A 20,745-nucleotide genomic window follows, 5' to 3' on the forward strand; every position below is an offset into this window, starting at 1 on the left:
ATGTTAATAGAATATAACAGAAATTCTAAAAAAAGTTCCCAAATATATAGAACTTGAATACATCTCAGTGGTACCAATTAAGTTTAGTGATGAAAACATCAATTATTTAGATTTAAAGATGAATTATTTAACATATGTTAGCACAATAAGCTATTCATCTGAAAAAAAAAAGTAGACCCCAATCTTATCCTATACTCAAAAAAATAATGTGATACAGAAAGCCAGAAGGCCCTGGATTCCTGATAACCAGAGCCATCTTATCATCTGGGCTTCTTTTATACAATAACATTTCTATTGCATTTCTGTTATACATAGTTGAACCTAACCTACTAGTTAATATAATTATAAAGATTTTTTTAAAAAATAATATATGTAAAGTTTTTCACAAACTGGTACATGGCAAGTGATCAAAATAATGAGTAATTTTTTAATCCAAATAACTGCACTTGATCAAATCAGCAATGCTCTTATTTTTCCCTTGAAGTTGTCAAGTCTGTTATGTTCAATGAATTTATTCTACAGTAAGAAAATTAACCATTGGTAAATGACCAGGTGGTTACCTTAGAGCCATTTAATCAGTAAAAGTCCTTGATTTAAGGAAGCAGCTATCTGAATGCATTAAAAAAAAAAAAAACTCTATATTCTATTTGAACTTCTTTCAAATTTCACATAAACTGGCAATGGTTAACGGAACATGACTTAGAGTAATCCACAGTGTCACTCACTTTCTCTAGCACCATGCCATCTTAAAAAATCCACAGCAAAATTCTCTGGACAAATGATGAACTACAAGTTGGACAACCCTACTTTCTCTTTCGATTTGCATAAAATACTAAAGCCTTTTTTTCTTTTAAATCTCTCACTGAAAACATACATATTTGGAAAGTCAGTTCAGCTTTTTCATGTTTAAACCAAAATTCCCAAAATCCTCATTGATGGGGTTACACTCTCTATCAGTTTATGTGTCCCAACAATTAGAAGACACTATTTTTCTGAAAAGTTTCAGAAGGGCTTTACCACCCTAGGAGGGCTGAATTTGATTATAAAAGAAGTATTTCAAGCACCATGTCCTTGGTGGTCCTGGGCAATGAATACGCAATAAGTCTGATATTATACAAAATACTTTGAGGCACTTGCCTGAGAAACAGTGCATCTCCTTTTTTCTGGACATTGATATCAAGCCAAAATGGTAGGCCCCGAATGCCCATCTTCAGAATCAGACACTTTCTCAATACCATCTATGTAGCAGTCTGCCCTTATTTCTCCTGAATAGGTGTCTGTGTTCCCAAGTCCCCTTCATGGAGGAAGGCCAGTCTCTCCTTCCAAGTTAGTCCCTAAATGATAAACTACCAGAAAGGGGGAGATAAAGGGTAATCTTCACCACACCATTTGCACTCAACATCTGGTATAAAATCACCTGCTTGTAAACCTCCATCATAAAAACGTCTGCAGGGATGCAGTAAAAAAGCACGAAGCACCAGAAACAGAAACCCCAAATGTTGAGTGTAGGGACCCATGTACACAAGCTTGGCTATTGCCTTAAGATTTCTGTTACCACTTTAAGACTATTGTTACTGTAATATCCTTGACAAATAAAGTATCAGATTAAAATCGTTATTAGAAAGTTATTTGATTCATTTCTATTACCAGTATATAGAATGGCAAAGGCATGTCCATAATCAGGAAATCAAAAATTATTTACTGAAAGTGAGAAGTAGTGGCTGAGGGATACCTTCTAACAGCCATCTTTTACTTTCTGACCCTGTATTCCCTGACCACAAATAACTGGTTCAAAGAATAGTATCAGATCCAAGCTGGCCCAATCGTAATCTTTTCCCTAGGAATCTGAAATCTAAAATGGATATACAGAAAGACTAAAAAAAAAAATCACTGGAGCATATCTGCTTTCTGATAGTACTAGAGAGAGCAGGTCCATGATCTCCTTTCCCTGAGTTCCCTGGAAGAAATTTGTTCTTTACCTCCTCTCTGAATTCTGTGAAAAACCCAATATACTTCTAAAGTTTTTTTCTGGATAAGCTAGCTAGAGTATTTTTTTTCCTTTAAATTTTATTTATTTTGGGGTTTGTTTGTTTTTAATTGAGGAGGTACCAGGGTTTGAACCCAGGACCTCATGCATACTAAGCACACGCTCCACCACTTGAGCTATACCCTACCCCCACCAGAGTCTATTTTTGTTGCTTGCATAAAACAAAGAGGACATTCAACACCTAAATCCACTGAAGATCAAGAGAACTAATTACCTCTCAATATATAGTCCAAAAACACGGTTATCACTTTAAAAATATTAACAAACTAATTCCAAAGAGAAAGAAGGTACTCACAGATACTTCTGGTGAAAGTAAACAAAACAAAAGAAATGCACATTCCCCTTGGCTCAGAATTCTAGATGATGAAATTTATCCTTCATAAACAAGTGCACAAATATCCTTTGATGATTCATCAATTCTATTCTTAGATTCACTAAAGTTATTGTGGTCATCATTTCATGATGTTTGTAAGCCAAAACATTATGCTGTATACCTTAAACTTACACAGTGCTGTATGTCAATTATATCTCAATAAAACTGGAAGGAAAAATGCTATTCTTAGAATTTATCCTACAAAAACACTTCAAGTAGACAAAGATGTGTATAGAAATGCGTATGTTTGTAACAGTGAAAAAATAAAAATAACATACACACGTATAAAAGAGGAAGCTGGTTAAATTATAGTACAGCCATACAACAAAATACTGAGTAACCATTAGAAAAGATGCAATAGGTCTGAATCCAATAGATGTCTAGGCAGTTGTATGAAAAAAGCAAGAACAGTACTCAAAGATACATAAATCCCCATCTACCACATATAGATCTATATTCACGTTCATAGAAAAAAGTCTGGAAAGATATATATTAAACTTTTAAAACTGATTATCTTTAGAGAATGGTAAAGATTTTATTTTGTGTTTTATTCACTTTTGTATTGTGAAATTGAATGTATTACTTTTATAATCTAGAACACAAAGTTTTTTTTAAAGAGAATTATGTAACAATGGAAAGAATATAAAGAGAAAATTAAGAGACCCAGTATAAACAAAGTAGATATCTTTACTGAGTGGTAATTTCAATATGATTCATACATATACAAAGCATGACTATATTTCAACATTAATATTTACTTTAAAGAAAAGAGTAAGACTCTTACAATTCAGACTGATAAATCTAAACTAAATCAAATTGGACCATCACATTAATTAGTATAAATAAGTATAAAACAGTATAAGCCTAGATAAAGCATTTATCTAAAGACGTGATTTTTTTTTCTAAAATGGTACTTACAGTTCTCTACAATTTCATCAAAAACTGCACCAGTTTTCTGCTCAAACTGAAAAAGCAAAAAAGTAAAGAGAAAAGTAACATTATTATTATATTCTTCATTCATACTTTTTGGTGATCCTCCCCACTCCCCTAAGAGCTGTAATCTTTGACCCAAAGTATATGAATTCACAACAACATAAACAAAAATGCCAAATAGAGTAAAATAATATTTAGAATGAATAAAAGGGTTCTCAAGCCAAAGACCTCAAACCAAAAATGAAGAGATAAATGCATGCCCTCACTATAAAAAAGCTACTAATTTTTAAAAAATCATTTTCAGTCACAAAATACAGAGAATTATGTATATCTGCAATAATAACAAACACACCCAACACTTGCTGAGAACTTAGTAACATCACTTATTAAGAACCATATAAAACTTCTAATCAAAACTTAACAGAAAATTAGCATCAACAGGTTTTGCTCTTAGGCTAAAGCCAAAAATCTGCTGCTCTTTAAATGAACGTTAGCCATATTACAGGGATGGTCCCTTTTTGAGTACATTAGGGCAAAAGACAGAAGCAGAGCCAAGTTTCAGGTAACTTCAGAGCTTTAAAACAGATATAGAGGGGGAAAAAAGTAAAACAGAAGCAACTCCACCCAGGAGGTAATAAACACAGTAGCATATTTCAACCTAGTCTTTAAAGGCAAGTGTGAGCATTCCAACCTCCTGCTTTCCTGCCTACTACTCATCAATGAGGCAAGAATGTGAGGAAGGCTGCTTCTTTTTTTTAACATTTTTTTATTGAGTTATAGTCATTTTACAATGTTGTGTCAAATTCCAGTGTAGAGCACAATTTTTCAGTTATTCATGAACATACATATATTCATTGTCACATTTTTTTTCACTGTGAACTACCAAAGATCTTGTATATATTTCCCTGTGCTATACAGTATAATCTTGTTTATCTATTCTACATATGCCTGTCAGTATCTACAAATTTTGAAATCCCAATCTGTCCCTTCCCACCCACCACCCCCTTGGCAACCACAAGTTTGTAATATATGTCTATGAGTCTGTTTCTGTTTTGTATTTATGGTTTTTTTTTATTTCACATATGAGCGATCTCATATGGTATTCTTTCTCTTCCTGGCTTACTTCACTTAGAATGACGTTCTCCAGGAACATCCATGTTGCTGCAAATGGCGTTTATGTTGTCGGGTTTTATGGCTGAATAGTATTCCATTGTATAAATATACCACATCTTCTTTATACAGTCATCTGTTGATGGACATTTAGGCTGCTTCCATGTCTTGGCTATTGTAAATAGTGTTGCTATGAACATTGGGGTGCAGGTGTTCTTTTGAAGTAGGGTTCCTTCTGGATATATGCCCAGGAGTGGGATTCCTGGGTCATATGGTAAGTCTATTCCTAGTCTTTTGAGGAATCTCCATACTGTTTTCCACAGTGGCTGCACCAAACTGCATTCCCACCAGCAGAGCAGGAGGGTTCCCTTTTCTCCACAGCCTCTCCAGCATCTGTCATTTATGGACTTTTGAATGATGGTCGTTCTATTCCAGCTGGTGTGAGGTGATACTTCATTGTAGTTTTGATTTGCATTTCTCTGATAATTAGTGATATTGAGCATTTTTTCATGTGCCTATTGATCATTTGTATTTCTCCCTTGGAGAATTGCTTGTTTAGGTCTTCTGCCCATTTTTGGATTGGGTTGTTTGCTTTTTTCTTATTATGTCGTATGAGCTGCTTATATATTCTGGAGATCAAGCCTCTGTCAGTTTCATTGTTTGCAAAAATTTTCTCCCATTCTGTAGGTTGTCTTTTTGTTTTACATATGGTTTCCTTTGCTGTGCAGAAGCTTGTAAGTTTCATTAGGTCCCATTTGCTTATTCTTGCTTTTATTTCCATTGCTTGTTTAGACTGCCCTAGGATAATATTTTTGAGATGTATGTGAGATAATCTTTTGCCTATATTTTCTTCTAGGAGGTTTATTGTATCTTGTCTTACGTTTAAGTCTTTGATCCATTTAGAGTTTATTTTTGTGTATGGTGTAAGGGAGTGTTATAGCTTCGTTGATTTAAATGCTGCTGTCCAGTTTTCCCAACACCATTTGCTGAAGAGACTCTCTTTATTCCATTGTATATTCTTGCCTCCTTTGTCGAAGATTAGTTGACCAAAAGTATGTGTGTTCATTTCTGGGCTCTCTATTCTGTTCCATTGGTCTATATGTCTATTTTTCTACCAATACCATGTTGTTTTGATTACTGTAGCTCTATAGTATTGTCTGAAGTCTGGGAGAGTTATTCCTCCAGCCTCTTTCTTTTTCTTCAGTAATGGTTTGGCAATTCTAGGTCTTTTGTGGTTCCATATAAATTTTATTATGATTTGTTCCTAGTTCTGTGAAATATGTCCTGGGTAATTTGATAGGGATTGCATTAAATCTGTAGATTGCCTTGGGCAGTGTGACCATTTTAACAATATTGACTCTTCCAATCCAAGAGCATTGGGTATCTTTCCATTTTTTTTAAGTCTTCTTTAATTTCCTTCATCAATGGTTTATAGTTTTCTGTGTATAATTCTTTCACCTTCTTGGTTAGATTTATTCCTAGGTATTTTATTATTCTGGGTGCTATTTTAAAGGGGATTGTTTCTTTACCTTCTTTTTCTGTTGATTCTTCATTATTGTAAAGAAATGCAACTGATTTTTGAACGTTAATCTTGTAACCTGCTACCTTGCTGAATTCTTTGATGAGTTCTAGTAGTTTTTGTGTGGACCTTTTAGGATTTTCTATATATATTATCATGTCATTGGCATATAGTGACACTTTTACCTCTTCTTTTCCAATTTGGATCCCTTTTATTTCTCTCTCTTGCCTGATTGCTGTGGCTAGGACCTCCAAGACTATGCTGAACAGAAGAGGTGATAGTGGGCAGCCTTGTCTTGTCCCAGATTGTAGTGGGAAGCTTTTGAGTTTTTCACCGTTGAGTACTATGCTGGCTGTAGGTTTGTCATATATAGCTTTTATTATGTTGAGATATGTCCCCTCTATACCCACTTCAGTGAGTTTTTATCATAAATAGGTGTTGAATCTTAACAAATGCTTTTTCTGCATCTTTTGAGATGATCATATGGTTTTTGTCCTTTCTCTTGCTGATGTGATGTATTACATTGATTGATTTGCATATGTTGAACCACTCTTGTGTTCCTGGGATGAACCCCACTTGATCACGATGTATAATCTTTTTTATGTGCTTTTGGATTCTATTTGCTAATATTTTGGTAAGGATTTTTGCATCTATGTTCATCAGTGATATTGGCCTGTAATTCTCTTTTTTGGTAGTGTCTTTGCCTGGTTTTGGTATCAGGGTGATGGTGGCTTCATAGCATGAGTTTGGGAGTATTCCCTCCTTTTCAATCTTCTGGAAGAGTTTGAGAAGGACTGATATGAGTTCTTCTTCGTATGTCTGGTAGAATTCCCTGGTGAAGCCATCTGGTTCTGGACTTTTATTTGTAGGGAGGTTTTTTTATTACTAAATTCGATTTCATTTCTAGTGATCAGTTTGTTCAAATGGTCAGTTTCTTCTTGGTTCAGTCTTGGTGGACTGTATGTTTCCAGAAACTTGTCCATCTCTTCTAGGTTATCCATTTTGGTTCCATATAGTTTTTCATAATATTCTCATATGATAGTCTGTATGTGTATGTTATTTGTTGTAATTTCTCAGTTTTCCTTTCTTATTTTGCTTATTTGTGCTTTCTCTTTTTTCTTCTTTGTGAATTCGGCCAGAGGTTTGTCGATTTTATTTACTTTTGGTTTGACTGATTTTTTCCTATTGTTTTTTTAATCTCTATTTTATTTATTTCCTCCTTGATTTTTATTATTGGAAGGCTACTTCTTGATAAACCTTACCTACTAAAACACAAGAGCATGTCTCCCCATTCAAGGGAAAAACTTCAGGGAAAAGGAACTACCTAGCTACCTACATAACTACAGAGGAAACACAAGAGCTAGCTATAGTAATCAACAGTATCTGATACTCATTAATGTGAACAGACAACCCAGGATCTCAGGTTTCTGAAAGAAATTAACTATGTGAAAGAGAAGGTTCAAGGTGAATTAACAGAATCACCACTTCAGAAGGAAACAATTTATAGAAAAGAAACTTCTAAAAAATATTTTAAGTGGTATCTGAGATATCTGAGAGACTACAGATGCAAAAAACTAAACACAGATGGCCATGAAAAGGAGACATGAGAAAATATTTGGAAACAAGAAAATGACTGCAAAAATAAAAATTTTATTGAGCAAGCTAATGACAAAGTTCTGAGTTTCCAAAAACCAAAAACAAAAAGTCAAAGAATTGGAAGCTATTTTATATGAAGACATAGAAGTTTAAACCATTAGGTCTAATAGCAATCTCAAAGGCATCCTCAAGGGAAAAAACAATACAGAGGTGAAATAACTGAAGAAAATTTCCCTGAACTAAATATATGAACATAATCTGAGATTGAACGGGTCCATCAAATACCAAACAGAAAGTTAAAAAACAAAATCTTGATATAATTTCAGAATTCAAAAAGTAAACAAAGGAGAAATTTAAAAATTGCAGAGCAGGTGATTTATTAAACACATTTAACATAACTGAATTCTACTATAAAACACAGAAAAGGAAAGGAAAGCAAAGCAAAGAAATAGTAAAGGCCACTCTATCTTTCATTTCACTCAATGAGCTATGCTCCAGAACAAAAGGGAAGTGGGAGATATGACTCTGCAAGCCAAAGAATGAAAAGCACTTGTCTGTATTGAAAAGAATCCAAGTGTTTGAAGATAATGCCCTTTTTGTACAATATTGCCTTTTCTTTTTCAGGTAATGAAAATGTTCTAAAATTAATGTGACTGCACAACTGTGAAAATACTAAAGAGTACTGAATTATGTATTTTAAATGGGTGAAATGCATGGCATACAAATTACATCTCTATTGAGCTGCTTTAAAAATACATTGGGAAAAATAATTCTATCAAGTTTAGGTATTAAAAGCTGAAAAGCACTACTGAAGTAAGATTAACTAGGGAGATGTTTTGTGGGCATATTCCAGTATTTTTTAAAGAGTAACTTTAAAAATGGATATTCAAATATGCTAAATAAATGGTATGTTTAATACAATGAAGGCACTCAGGTGCCATTTCATATGTTATAAGGTTACTTCATTTTAATGCAAACCTCTTATATACTTGAACTTCTTGATAAGGCACAGCATCAATTAAGGAGAGTCTATGTTTGACTCTTTTGATTTTGTTGTTGTCTTTATTTGCTTTAATTCAGATCTGCTGGTGACTACTCACTTAACATTGCACAAGCAGGTAACACTAACACTTCTCTCAATTATGGACTCCATCAGGACTCAAGAACACCTGCTTAGCCTATAATTTCACCAATGAGGTGACAATGAATGTACAAGCAGACTTAGCTCTGTGATAATATGGTGGTTTCACTAAATGTGTTTAGTTGCTTCTTGTCCAACCTATGTATTTATAAATAAGAAACTAGATAGAAACAGTAATTTAGCTTTGAAATAATGTACTACTACTCATCCCTCAAGTTTCTGGAAAGATTTAATTGAACTTAAAAGACAAGAATCTGTAATAACTGTTCTGTAGGGGCAACAATTTTCTCAATACTGTAAAATCAAAAAAAAAAAATACATGAATACAGGTACACATTTAAGACACAAAATACCAGTTCATTTCCAGTTATCAAAAGTCTCATGGATGAATAAAAAAGATGTACGTACGTACGTACGTACGTACACACACACACACACACACACACACACACACACACACACACACACACACTGGAATATTACTCAGCCATAAAAAATGCCATTTGCAGCAACATGGATGGAACTGGAGATCATCATTCTATGTGAAGTAAGCCAGAAAGAGAAAGAAAATTACCATATGATATTGCTTACATGTGGAATCTTTAAAAAAGACACAAATGAACTTATTTACAAAACAGAAACAGACTCACAGACAGAAAACAAGCTTATGATTACCAGGGGGTAAATGGGGCGCTAAGGGATAAATTGGGAGCTCGAAATTTGCAGATACTAACTACTATATATAAAATAGATAAACAAGCTTATACTGTATAGCACAGGGAACTATACTCAATATCTTACATTAACCTTTCAAAGAATATGAAAACAAATATATGTATGTATATGTATGACTGAAACATGCTGCATACAAGAAATTGACATGGTATTATCAACTGACTATACTTCAATAACTTTTTAAAAAGGCTCATGGTTTCCACTCATTTCAAAATATGTAACTGTTGCATATTTAAAGTTATAACATGAACGTTCTAACGTTGAGAGGTTTTTATTTTTTAAATCTCCTTATCCATAAAATATAGATGTAGTGCTACCTACACTTCCCAGGATTGTCAGGATGACTAAGTGAAAATATGTAGCATGGTATTTAGCAAACTGTAAATATACAGTAAATGTAAGCAATATTATTGTGCTTGTAATAAAAATCCCTTGTTTTGAAAACTGGGGTTCACTACAACATTTCATTTGTAAAAATATACCCATTGCTTAAAATAAAAGGAAAGCACTAGGGAAATGACGTAACCCTCTGTATTTCAAAAATTAAGCACTGGGCTTAAAGTATGTATATTTTTATATGAAACAAAACACTCAAGTTCCCTAACCCTGGAGGGGTCTAAAAACCCAATATACTGTGAATCGATAGACAAACCACCCACAACCACCTGTGAAAAAAATTAAAATTAATAATTTTTTGAAATCACAATTAGAAATTTATTGAATACTGGATAATTTTTATTTTTAAAAAGTTAATTTTATCTTCCATATAACTTCACAAATTCCATGAATATAGTTGATAGAATACTAATACCATAAACATTCTTCTCAAACTGATTTTAGTATCTGCAACAATTTGAGCGTTTATATGATAAACTAATTCAATGAAAACTAAGGAACAGACCAACAGCTCTAAAATAGCTGAGGGAGCTGAAGCTGGGCTTTTGAGTGATTAAGTAGAGACTGAAACCTGTCAAATGTACTTTACTATCTTCTCTAAAACTTACTCTTTTCACCACTGGTCCCTTTTTCATTTTAGTAGAAGCCTAACCACCCTGAGTTAAACAAGAACTCGCAAAAAAATTTCCCCCATTCCCTTCAATTGATCACTAGTAAGAACTATCATTTCTACTTCTAACATATCTTGGTATTTTAGCTAAATCTCTACTCGCCACGGTGAGCTAAACTTTAAAAGAGGTCAGAATAGGCAAAGAAATTGTTCCTTAATTTAAGATCTGAAAGATGACTAAGAATTAAAACAGGTGAAAAGGTGGGAGAAAAGATTCAAGAAAAAAACACCTAAGGTAAAGATTCTTAGCAGGAGGAAAAATAGAGAATTCAAAGAATAAAAAAGGCTAAGTGGACTAGAATTCTAGCTACAGCAGCTCATCACTGTAAGATAAAAGCTGACAACAAACCATCAGCCAAACACTGCAAGACATTCTTCACAGACAGGGTGACTACATATTCCAGTTAGCCGAAAGCATCTCAGTTTAGGCCTATCATCTCCATGTACCTGTCAGTGTGCTTCCTTTCATTCTCAAAAGTGTCTCAGTTTGGTCATCCTAAGTATTAGTCATGTTTAGACACTGGACTTTATCCCAAGAAAAACCACTAAAGGACATGGCAAGAAGGAAGATTTGAGTTCTGAAAACAATCACTCTGGCTATGGAGTAGTCAGTTCCTACTCTACCCAGTGTTCCCATCCTATCTCTCCTATTGTTTTCCTCCTACTAGGAATGATTTCTAACTGATTAAATCCCAACGCTTCTTTAAAATGCGGCTCTTCAATGAGGCCTCTTCTAAATACCCATTTAGAATTCATGACTTCTGCTCTATAGTACTTGATTTATACTTCATTTATAGTCACTTGTGGCACAGTTAACTTATGAATATGTCAGTATCACTTTCTAGATAAGTCTTTAAGTCTTTCTTATCCTGGGATTCCCATAGATCCTAGCACATTGTGTTGTCGCAGTATCTTTTTAATTAACTGAATGCCATAAATTTGCATTTCTCAGTATTTGTCATGCAAAACCTGCAAGATGCTCTAAAGAAGGTATTAACAATACTTGTCAATTTATCAAATACTAAGAACTCTAAAACTAAAGAAACCTGTATTGCTTGTTTCACCCAGCATTTTCCAAATGTACCTGACTACAGAACCCTTTTGAAGGATAACACTTATTAACATACTACACAACCATTGTGGGAAATGATATTAGCAACAGAGGTTCTATACGTTTTAATACAAGAAGGTCATCTTTAAATTTAGTAATATACTACAAAGTAATATTTTTTATATTTTTTAAAAATTATCATGCCATGTGACCACCTGTTGTTTTCACAAGCACTGTATAAACAAGGACTTTTCTACTTGATATTTTAACAAACACATAGAACAGAATGCAATTATTTAATATGTTAGAGAATATTTCTTCCAAATTTTAAGCCAAATTTAATAAGGAAATACAAAATGAGAATAGTAAATACTTCATTTCTACCACTCTTCCTTCTAAACTTCTCCTTCTGCCACTAATCAACAAAGCACTCTTTCATACAAAATTCAGATGTTACCAGAATTCTTCTCAACTCAAAATTCAGTTTTCCATTAATAATCAATTGAAGTTGGCAGATAAGATCGAATATCTGTCATTTAATTACCATCAATGCGGGAATATTACTACTGTTTTACTTTGCTCTGAAAGTACTAGCCAATGCAACAAGAAACAATGTACAGTGTAAAAACAGTGAAAAGGAAACAAACTTATCATTTTTTATAGGCTGTATGCCTATCCACTTAAACAGTCCAAGAGCATAGGCTGAAAAAATATCAGGAATAAGAATACATATCCATAGAGTAACTCTTTACAATATTCAAGAAATCAACAGCATTCCTGTGAACCAGCAATAATTAGTTAATATATAAAAGATCCAATTCACAATAACAACTACATACAAAAAGTTCTGAAAATAAACCTAATATAAAAAAATCATTATTAAAAAACTGCAAAACCTTTCAAAGGGTAAATAGATGATATACCATGTTTACAAGAAAAAAATCAATACTATGAAGAACTCAATTTCCTCACACACAGGGAGGTGAGAGGTAACTAGACAAAACCATTATTGAGGAAATGTGAAAGAATAAAAGTATAAAGAACATCCAGGGAAATGTTGAATTATAATAGTAACAAGGAGAAAAATATGCCCTATCATATGTAAAGATACAATAACTAGAATATGTGGTACTGCCACAGCAAGCAATAGATTAATGAAACGGAATAGAAAAATAAAGTTCAACGTATATAAGAATTAGAGTATGACCAGTGACCATTTAAGGTGGAAAAATCTGGATCACCACCTCACATTTTATACCGAAATAAAATACTGACAGACTGAAAACAAACTGAAAAAAACTGAAAACAAAACAAAACAAACAAAAAAAGAAAACACTACAAGACAAGAAGTCTTTTAACCAGAAATAAAAGCAAATTCTCATGAGAAAGTTTAATAAACTTGACCATATTAAAAATAAAAATTGTTTGGAAAAACTTAAAGACAATGGGGGAACATTCGTATTAATAATAATCACAATGGTTAATATCCTACTTATAAAGCCATCCTAAAACCTACCGAGTAGCATCCAAATAGAAATGATCAAAGACCATAAATAAGCAGTAAACATTCAATCTCACCTGAAGTCAAAATTAAAATGAGATACCATTTTCTCTCAGACTAGCAAAGGTACAAATAAATGGAAACAGAACTCTCTTTTTTTAAACCTAAGTGTATCAAGGAAATTTCTCATTATACAGAGATCTAAATCACTCCTTTAAGGGGGAGGGTATATAGCTCAAGTGGTAGTACGCATGCTTAGCTTGCATGAGATCCTGGGTTTGATCCCCAGTACCTCCGCTAAAAATAAATAAACCTAATTACCCCCCACCAGAAAACAACAACAACATAAATCACTCCTTTTAGCAGCTGCACAGTCTTGTACTATATTATGCTGATAAGCATTTGGGATACTTCAAGTTTTCCAAATGTAATATTGAAGTTGTCATCCTTGTACATAAAGTTGACTTATTTACATGAATGTGTATATACACATGTGTGTGTGTAATCAATTCCTAAAAGCGGAATCATGAGGTTAAAGGTCACAGACACTTAAATTTTTGACAGATGTTAACAAATTGTTCACCAAAAGCATTCCACTAATATATACAGATACTAGTAGGATAAGTACCTGTTTCTCAAGAACTTCACCACTACCTGACATGAAGTTTTATTCATCATTTTCAATTTTGTAGGAAAAGATATTATTCATTTTTTAAACCTGCATTTTGTTGCTTTATTTATATTTAATTATTTTCATTTTTAAAATGTTGAATAAGAATCTTTCTATCATTTCTATCAACTGCCTGATAATGGAATTTTTTAGATGACCTGAGCAATGTTCCCAAACAATTATAATAAGTGGTTAATAGTTAGGAAGAATCTTACATTGTGCCTGGCATTTTTTTCAAGCACTTTACATGACTTAATTCAATATAACCCCCCCAAATCTCATCAAATAAGTACTGTTAATACCTCTATTTTACAGATGAAGAAACAGAGGTACTAAGAAGTTAAGAGAATACACAAACATACACACAGAGCCCTCAAAAAAGCTCCCCTGAAAAAAGCCCCAAACTTCCGAATCTCCAAAATCTGGCCCCACTTCCTCTATTGCTTCATCTTTTCCTGCCTTCATGTTCCCATTACATCCCCATCCCCAAAGCAAATGCTCTACTCAATCTATTACGTAGTTTCATGCTTCTACACCACTGTGCACAGCGCTTAAGCTTTTGCAATCTTAAATCAATAGTGAATATTCATTTAGCTTTCGTGACTGAGCTGAAGTTACAACTCTTTAATGATGCCATAATCTCACATAATCCACATACATCCAACATCCTGAACTAAACAGAATTCACAATTCTTTCCCAGCACTTCTACTACAGATGTATCTATGATAGCAACTATAAAAGCTTTACTCCCATGTTCAAGAAGCTATAAGAAATCAAGTACCCATCCACATTTCTAATGCTGTATCATGAAATATCCTATTGTTTTTGTAGACCAATCTTCTGACAATGACAGGGGTTATACAAACCTGGAGCTGTAACCCCATTTTGGAGACTATCTGAAAAAGAAATACTTAACACTGTTTTTATACAAAAGCCTTTAGAGTTAACCAAATTGTAAAAATAACCTAGTTTCTTTCAACAGAACCTATATGAAATCAAGATTCATAAAGAATTAGAGATTCCATATTTCATAAAGCAGGGGGCAAGTTAAAGTATATCCTAGTCTAGAGATTTCTGCCAGTTCCATACTGCTGTAAGCATAGCACCTACAACAATGCCTAACATACAACAGTTCAATAAATGTTTGCTGAACAAAAGAATTACTTTTACTAGTTAGTAACTAATTAAAAATTCGTTATATACTAAAAACTCAAACATCCTAAATGTACTTCAAAATTCACAAGAGTCTTAAAAATTAAGCAGGAGCATCAAGTAGTTTTTATGTTTGCAACAGACCACTCGGAATTAAATGTCCAATCTTCTTCCCTCAACCCCACAAGTCAATGCTAGCTTTCCCTATTGCTACTTCAATTCAAACATCCCTTACTTATACTTTCAAATTTATTCATACTGATCATCTTTATAATCATTTTATCAACTTGGAAAATGTAACAAATTTGTTATGGGAAAATATATTTTTTATACAGGCAGTACTCACTTTGCAGTGAATAATCAAAGGGAAAAAATTACCATTGTTCTGTGATCTGTAAAATTTTAAAAACATTTAGAACTCTTTTACTGTCAGCTAAAAACGTACAGGGAAACAAAAAACACTCTAACTAATATTTACTACTTTATAATTTAAAACATAAGAAACATTGAGAAACAAATTGTTTTCTTTGTAAAAACCTTACCAGGAATAGACAGTGCTCACCTTTTTCTTTTCTTAGTGTAACTTATGATACAGAACAAGTATTTTTTTCCACGCACAGAACAAGTATTTTTTTCCACGCACAGAACAAGTATTTTTTTCCACGCCTTAGCAAACTTCATAATACTTTCCAAGTTCCAACACTGTATACTTTGCCCTTTCAATCTTGTCATATATTTCCAAGAGTTCCTTTAATGTGAAAATTTTGTCAAAGTCACTGCCTCTAGGATATCTTCATCCTTTCTGCCACAATCATACTCTTCATTTCTGTTCATAAATTTGCCTTTACCAAGTTCCTCAGGCTTCATAAGTATACTTTTCAGTTTATGACCACTTCATGATCCCATGTCTTTCATCAGATAAATTATTGATGGGACTGCCTTCCAAAACAGGCCTACCCCACATTAAATAGTTGATGATCTTAATTACTTCCTCAATTAATCTTTGGAATCTAAGTGTAAAATTCACAGCAGCATCTCTACCTGCTCTAACAGCTTTTTTTTTGATTGAATGAAAGATTCTTTAAATTCTATAGTGTTTTACAATTTTCAAAAGTTTCACACACATAATTTCAAATAATCCCATCACCCTTTGTTAAAATCCTCTACCCTGATAGTGCCCTCCCCCTTCCCATTGGTAACCACTAGTTTGTTCTTTATATTTGTGAGTCTACTTCTTTTTTGTTTTATTCTCTAGTTTCTTGTATTTTTTAGATTCCACATATAATTGCTACCATACAGTATTTGTCTTTCTCTGACTTATTTCAATTAGCATTATACCCTCTGAGTCCATCCATGTTGTTGCATATGGCAAGATTTCCTTCGTTTTTAGGGCTGAGTAGTATTTCATTGTGTGTGTGTAGGTGTGTGTGGGTGTATGTGGGTGTGTATACACATCTTCTTTATCCATTCATCTGTTAATGAACAGTTTGGTTGCTTCCACACTTTAGCAATTGTAAATAATGCTGCTATAAATGTTAGAGTGCATGTATTTTTTCAAATATATACCTGGGAGTGGAATTGCTGGGTTATATGGTTAGTTTTATTTTTAGCTTTCTGAGAAACCTCCATACTGTTTTCCACAGTGGCGGCACCAATTTACATACCCACCAACAGTGTAGGAGGGTCCCCTTTTCTCCACATCCTCATCAACACTTATTGTTTGTGTTCTTTCTAATGACAGCCATCTCCTTTTGGTTTTGAATGGCATTTCCCTAATGATTAGTGATGTTGAGGACCTTTTCATATGCCTGTTGGCCATCTGCATTTTCTCTTTGGAAAAATGTCTATTCAATTCTGCTTATTTTTTAATTGGCTTGTTTGTTTGTTTTTTTAAATGTTCAGTTATATGAGCTGTTTTTATATGTTGGATATTAATCCCTTATTGATCATGTCATTTGCAAATATCTTTTCCCGTTCAATAGGTTGTCTTTTCATTTTGTCGATGTTTTTTTCCTGTGCTGTGCAAAAGCTTTTAAGCTTAATTATGTCCCATTTGTTTATTTTTGCTTTTGTTTGCTTTAAGAGAGGGATCCAAAACAACATTGCTGCAATTTATGTCAGAGAGTGTTCCGCCCATGTTTTCCTCTAGGAGATTTAAAGCATCTGGTCTTACGCTTAGGTTTCTAATCCATTTTGAGTTGATTTTTGTATATGGCATATGAGAACATCCTAATTTCATTCTTTTACAAGTAGCTGTCCAGTTTTCCCAGCACCACTTACTGAAGGGGCTGTTTTTTCTCCATTGTATATTCTTGCCTCCTTTGTCATAAACTGACCTTAAGTGTGTGGATTTATTTCTGAAGAAATTTTCACTTACCAGTAATGAACTTTTTACTAAATGCACAGAGGAATACCTTGTTTTACTATGCTTCATTTTAGTGTGCTTTGAAGATACTTTATTTTTTACAAATTGAAGGTTTGTGGCAACCCTGTCAAGTCAGCCCATCAGCACTATTTTTTCCAGAAGCATTTGCTCACTTCCTGTCTGTGTCACATTTTGGTAATTCTCACAATATTTCAAATTTTTTCATTATCATATCTTTTATGGTTATCTGTGATCAGTAATCTTTGATGTTATTACCATTTTTAACTGTTTCAGGGTGCCACAAACTGCAGCTATCTAAGACAGTGAACGTAACTGACAAATGTGTTGTGTATTCTGACTGCTCCACCGACTGGTGGTTTCCCATCTCTATCCCTCTCCTCAGGGCTCTTCATTTCTTGAGACACAACAATATTGAAATTAAGCTAATTAAAACTTTACAATGGCTTTTAAGTATTCAAGTGAAAAGAAGAGTCACACACCTCTCACTTTAACTCAAAAACTAGAAATGATTAAGCTTAGTGAGGGAATGCATTCAAATGCCAAGACAAGCCAAAAGCTAGGCCTCTTGCCAAATAGTTAGCCAAGATGTGAATGCAAAGTAAAGTTCTTGAAGGAAATAAATGAAAATTGCTAATCCAGTAAACACATGAATGATAACAATGCAGAAGAGCCTTTTATTGCTGATATGGAGAAAATTTTAGAAGTCTGGATAGAAGATCAAAGCAGCCACAACATTCCCTTAAACCAAAGACTAATCCAGAACAAGGCTCTAACTCTCTCTTCAATTCTGTGAAGCCTGAGAGAGGTGAGGAAGCCACAGAAAAAAAGATTAAGCCTGGCAGAGGTTCGTTCATGAAGTTTAAGGAAAGAAGCCCTCTCTATAACATCAAAGTGCAAGGTAAAGCAACAAGTACTGATGAAGAAGTTACAGCAAGTTATCCGCAAAATCTGGCTATGATAATTAATGACGGTGGTTACACTAGACAGTAGACTTTCAACAAAGATGAAACAGCCTTCTACTAGATGAAGATTCCATCTAGGACTTCCATAGGTAGAGGAGAGAAGTAAATGCCTGGCTTCAAAGTTTCAAAAGACAGGCTGATACTCTTGTTAGGGGCTATTGCAGCTAGTAACTTGAAGTTGAAGCCAATGCTCATTTATCCCTCTGAAAATCCTAGGGTCTTTAAAAATTATGCTAAATCTACTCTGCTTATGCTCTATAAATGGAACAAAAAGCCTAGATGACAGCACATCTGATGACAACATGGTTTACTGAATATTTTAAGCCCACTGCTGGACCTACTGCTCAGAAAAAAATAATTCCTTTCAAAATATTACTGCTCATTGACCATGTACATGGTCACACAAGAGCTCCAATAGAGACAAAAGAGGTTCATGTTGTTCTGTGTCTGCTGACACAATATCCATTCTGCAGCTCATGAATCAAGGAGTTATTGTGACTCTCATGTCTTATTACTTAAGAAATACATTTCATAAGGCTACAGCTGCCACAGATAGTGATTCCACTATTGGATCTGGGAAAAGTCAATTGGAAATCTTCTGGAAAGGATTCACCATCTCAGATGTCATTAAGAACATTCATGATTCATGGAAAGATATCAAAATATCAACATTAATAAGAATTTGAAGCAGCTGATTGCAAACCTCATGGATAACTTTGAAGGGTTTAAGGCTTCAGTGGAGGAAGTAACTGCAGAAGTGGTAGAAATAGCAAGAGAACTAGAACTGGAAGTGGAGCCTGAAGATGTGACTGAACTGCTGCAATCACATGATGAAATTTTAACCAATGAAGAATTACTCCTTATGGATGAGCAAAACAGTGGTTCCCTGAGATGCAATCTACTCCTGGTGAAGATGCTGTGAAGACTGCTGAAACGACAAAGCAGTTAGAATAATACATACACTAATAAAGCAGCAAGTTTGAGAGAACTGACTCCAATTTTGAAAGAAGTTCTACTCAAGGTAAAACACTATCAAACAGCACTGCATGCTACAAAGAAACTGTTTGTGAAATGAAGACTCAATCTATGCAGCAAACTTACTTACTTTAAGAAACTGTCACAGCCACCCTAACCTTCAGCAAGCACCGCCTTGATCAGTCCACAGCCATCAACATCAAGGCAAGAAGATGTTGCGTCCTCCACCAAAAAGATTTCAACTTGTTAAACACTCAGATGACAACATTTTTAAGCAATAAAGTATTTTTAAACTGAGGTATGCACTTTTTTTATTAAGATACAACGCTACTGCACTTTTAATAGAGTACAGTAAAGTGTAAACATAACTTTTATATGCACTGGATAACCAAAAATCTGTGCAAGTTGCTTTACTGCAATATTTGCTTCATTACAGTGGTCTGGAACTGAACGTGTAATATCTCTGAAGTATGCCTATATATGCTTTCTCTTTCTAAAGGTGAAGAAAAGACATAATCTATATAAGTTAGTTACCTGGTAAACTGTTTTCCTAGCTACAGAAATTGGATGAACTCAATCACATGTCCCTAAAACTCTTAACTGATGAAATTCTATAAATGCTGTTTTAGAACTATTTAAAGATTAGCTGCTCACATTTTGAAAGGACACACATAGACCTGAAACCTAAACATTTCTTTAAACCAAGAATATAAATATCAATCACATATAAATTATATGAGTTGATACATACAATCTCCATTATAAGCAATTGTGCAATATTCAAAAATTTTAAATAATCATGTATCATGCTGATAAGCAGAAAATAAAAATTAAGCCCTAATAATTATATTATATATACAATTAAAATATAACATATATTTTAATATAATTTTTAAAAAAATAAATGGCAACTACTGATAATAGAGTAGATTTTATCTTAGCCAACACACACAGACACAGACACAGACAAATACACACACACACACACACACACACCCTTTACAAATCTTTCGGAATTGTCCTGGGGAACAAAATAACAGATAAAAGCTTACCTTTAAAACATGCAGGACAGACATTTTTGCCACATTATTTTCAACAATGAAAAATTACAAAAAAGTCCCTCTACAGGAAAATGACTAAATGACTTATTAATACACATTAAAACTATGGAATCCTATGGAAACTTTACAAAGAATAAAGCAGATACTTCCAGAGATGGACAGAGGTGATGGTTCTACAACAATCTGAATATACTTAATGCCACTGAATAAAAAATAATTAAGAAGGTAAATTTTATATTATGTATATTTTACACCAATAAAAAATCCATAATGAATTAAATTATAACAAACTGCTATTCATGGGCCCATTAGCAAAACAGAGATAGCGTCATGAAAACAGATTAACAGAAATTACCTAATCTTAACAAAATTTTTAAAAGATTGGGGGAAAAAAAATGCCTCAGAAACCTGTGAGACAATATCAAAAGGTGTAACATTCAAGTAATCTCAGTCCCAGAAGGAGATA

General features: G+C 33.6%; 1 protein-coding gene across 6 annotated transcripts in view; it reads right to left on the minus strand.

Moving 5' to 3' along the window:
* ZMYM4 (zinc finger MYM-type containing 4) overlaps positions 1 to 20,745 on the minus strand; it is a 145,228-nt gene that overhangs the window by 86,507 nt on the left and 37,976 nt on the right. For all 6 annotated transcript variants that reach the window (XM_074376874.1, XM_074376875.1, XM_074376876.1 and 3 more), the window contains exon 2: positions 3,339 to 3,384. In XM_074376874.1, the coding sequence (XP_074232975.1) occupies positions 3,339 to 3,384 (46 nt within the window). The remainder of the gene's footprint in view (positions 1 to 3,338; positions 3,385 to 20,745) is intronic.

The sequence above is a fragment of the Camelus bactrianus genome, chromosome 13 (genome assembly GCF_048773025.1).
Source record: "Camelus bactrianus isolate YW-2024 breed Bactrian camel chromosome 13, ASM4877302v1, whole genome shotgun sequence".
Lineage (NCBI taxonomy): Eukaryota > Metazoa > Chordata > Mammalia > Artiodactyla > Camelidae > Camelus > Camelus bactrianus.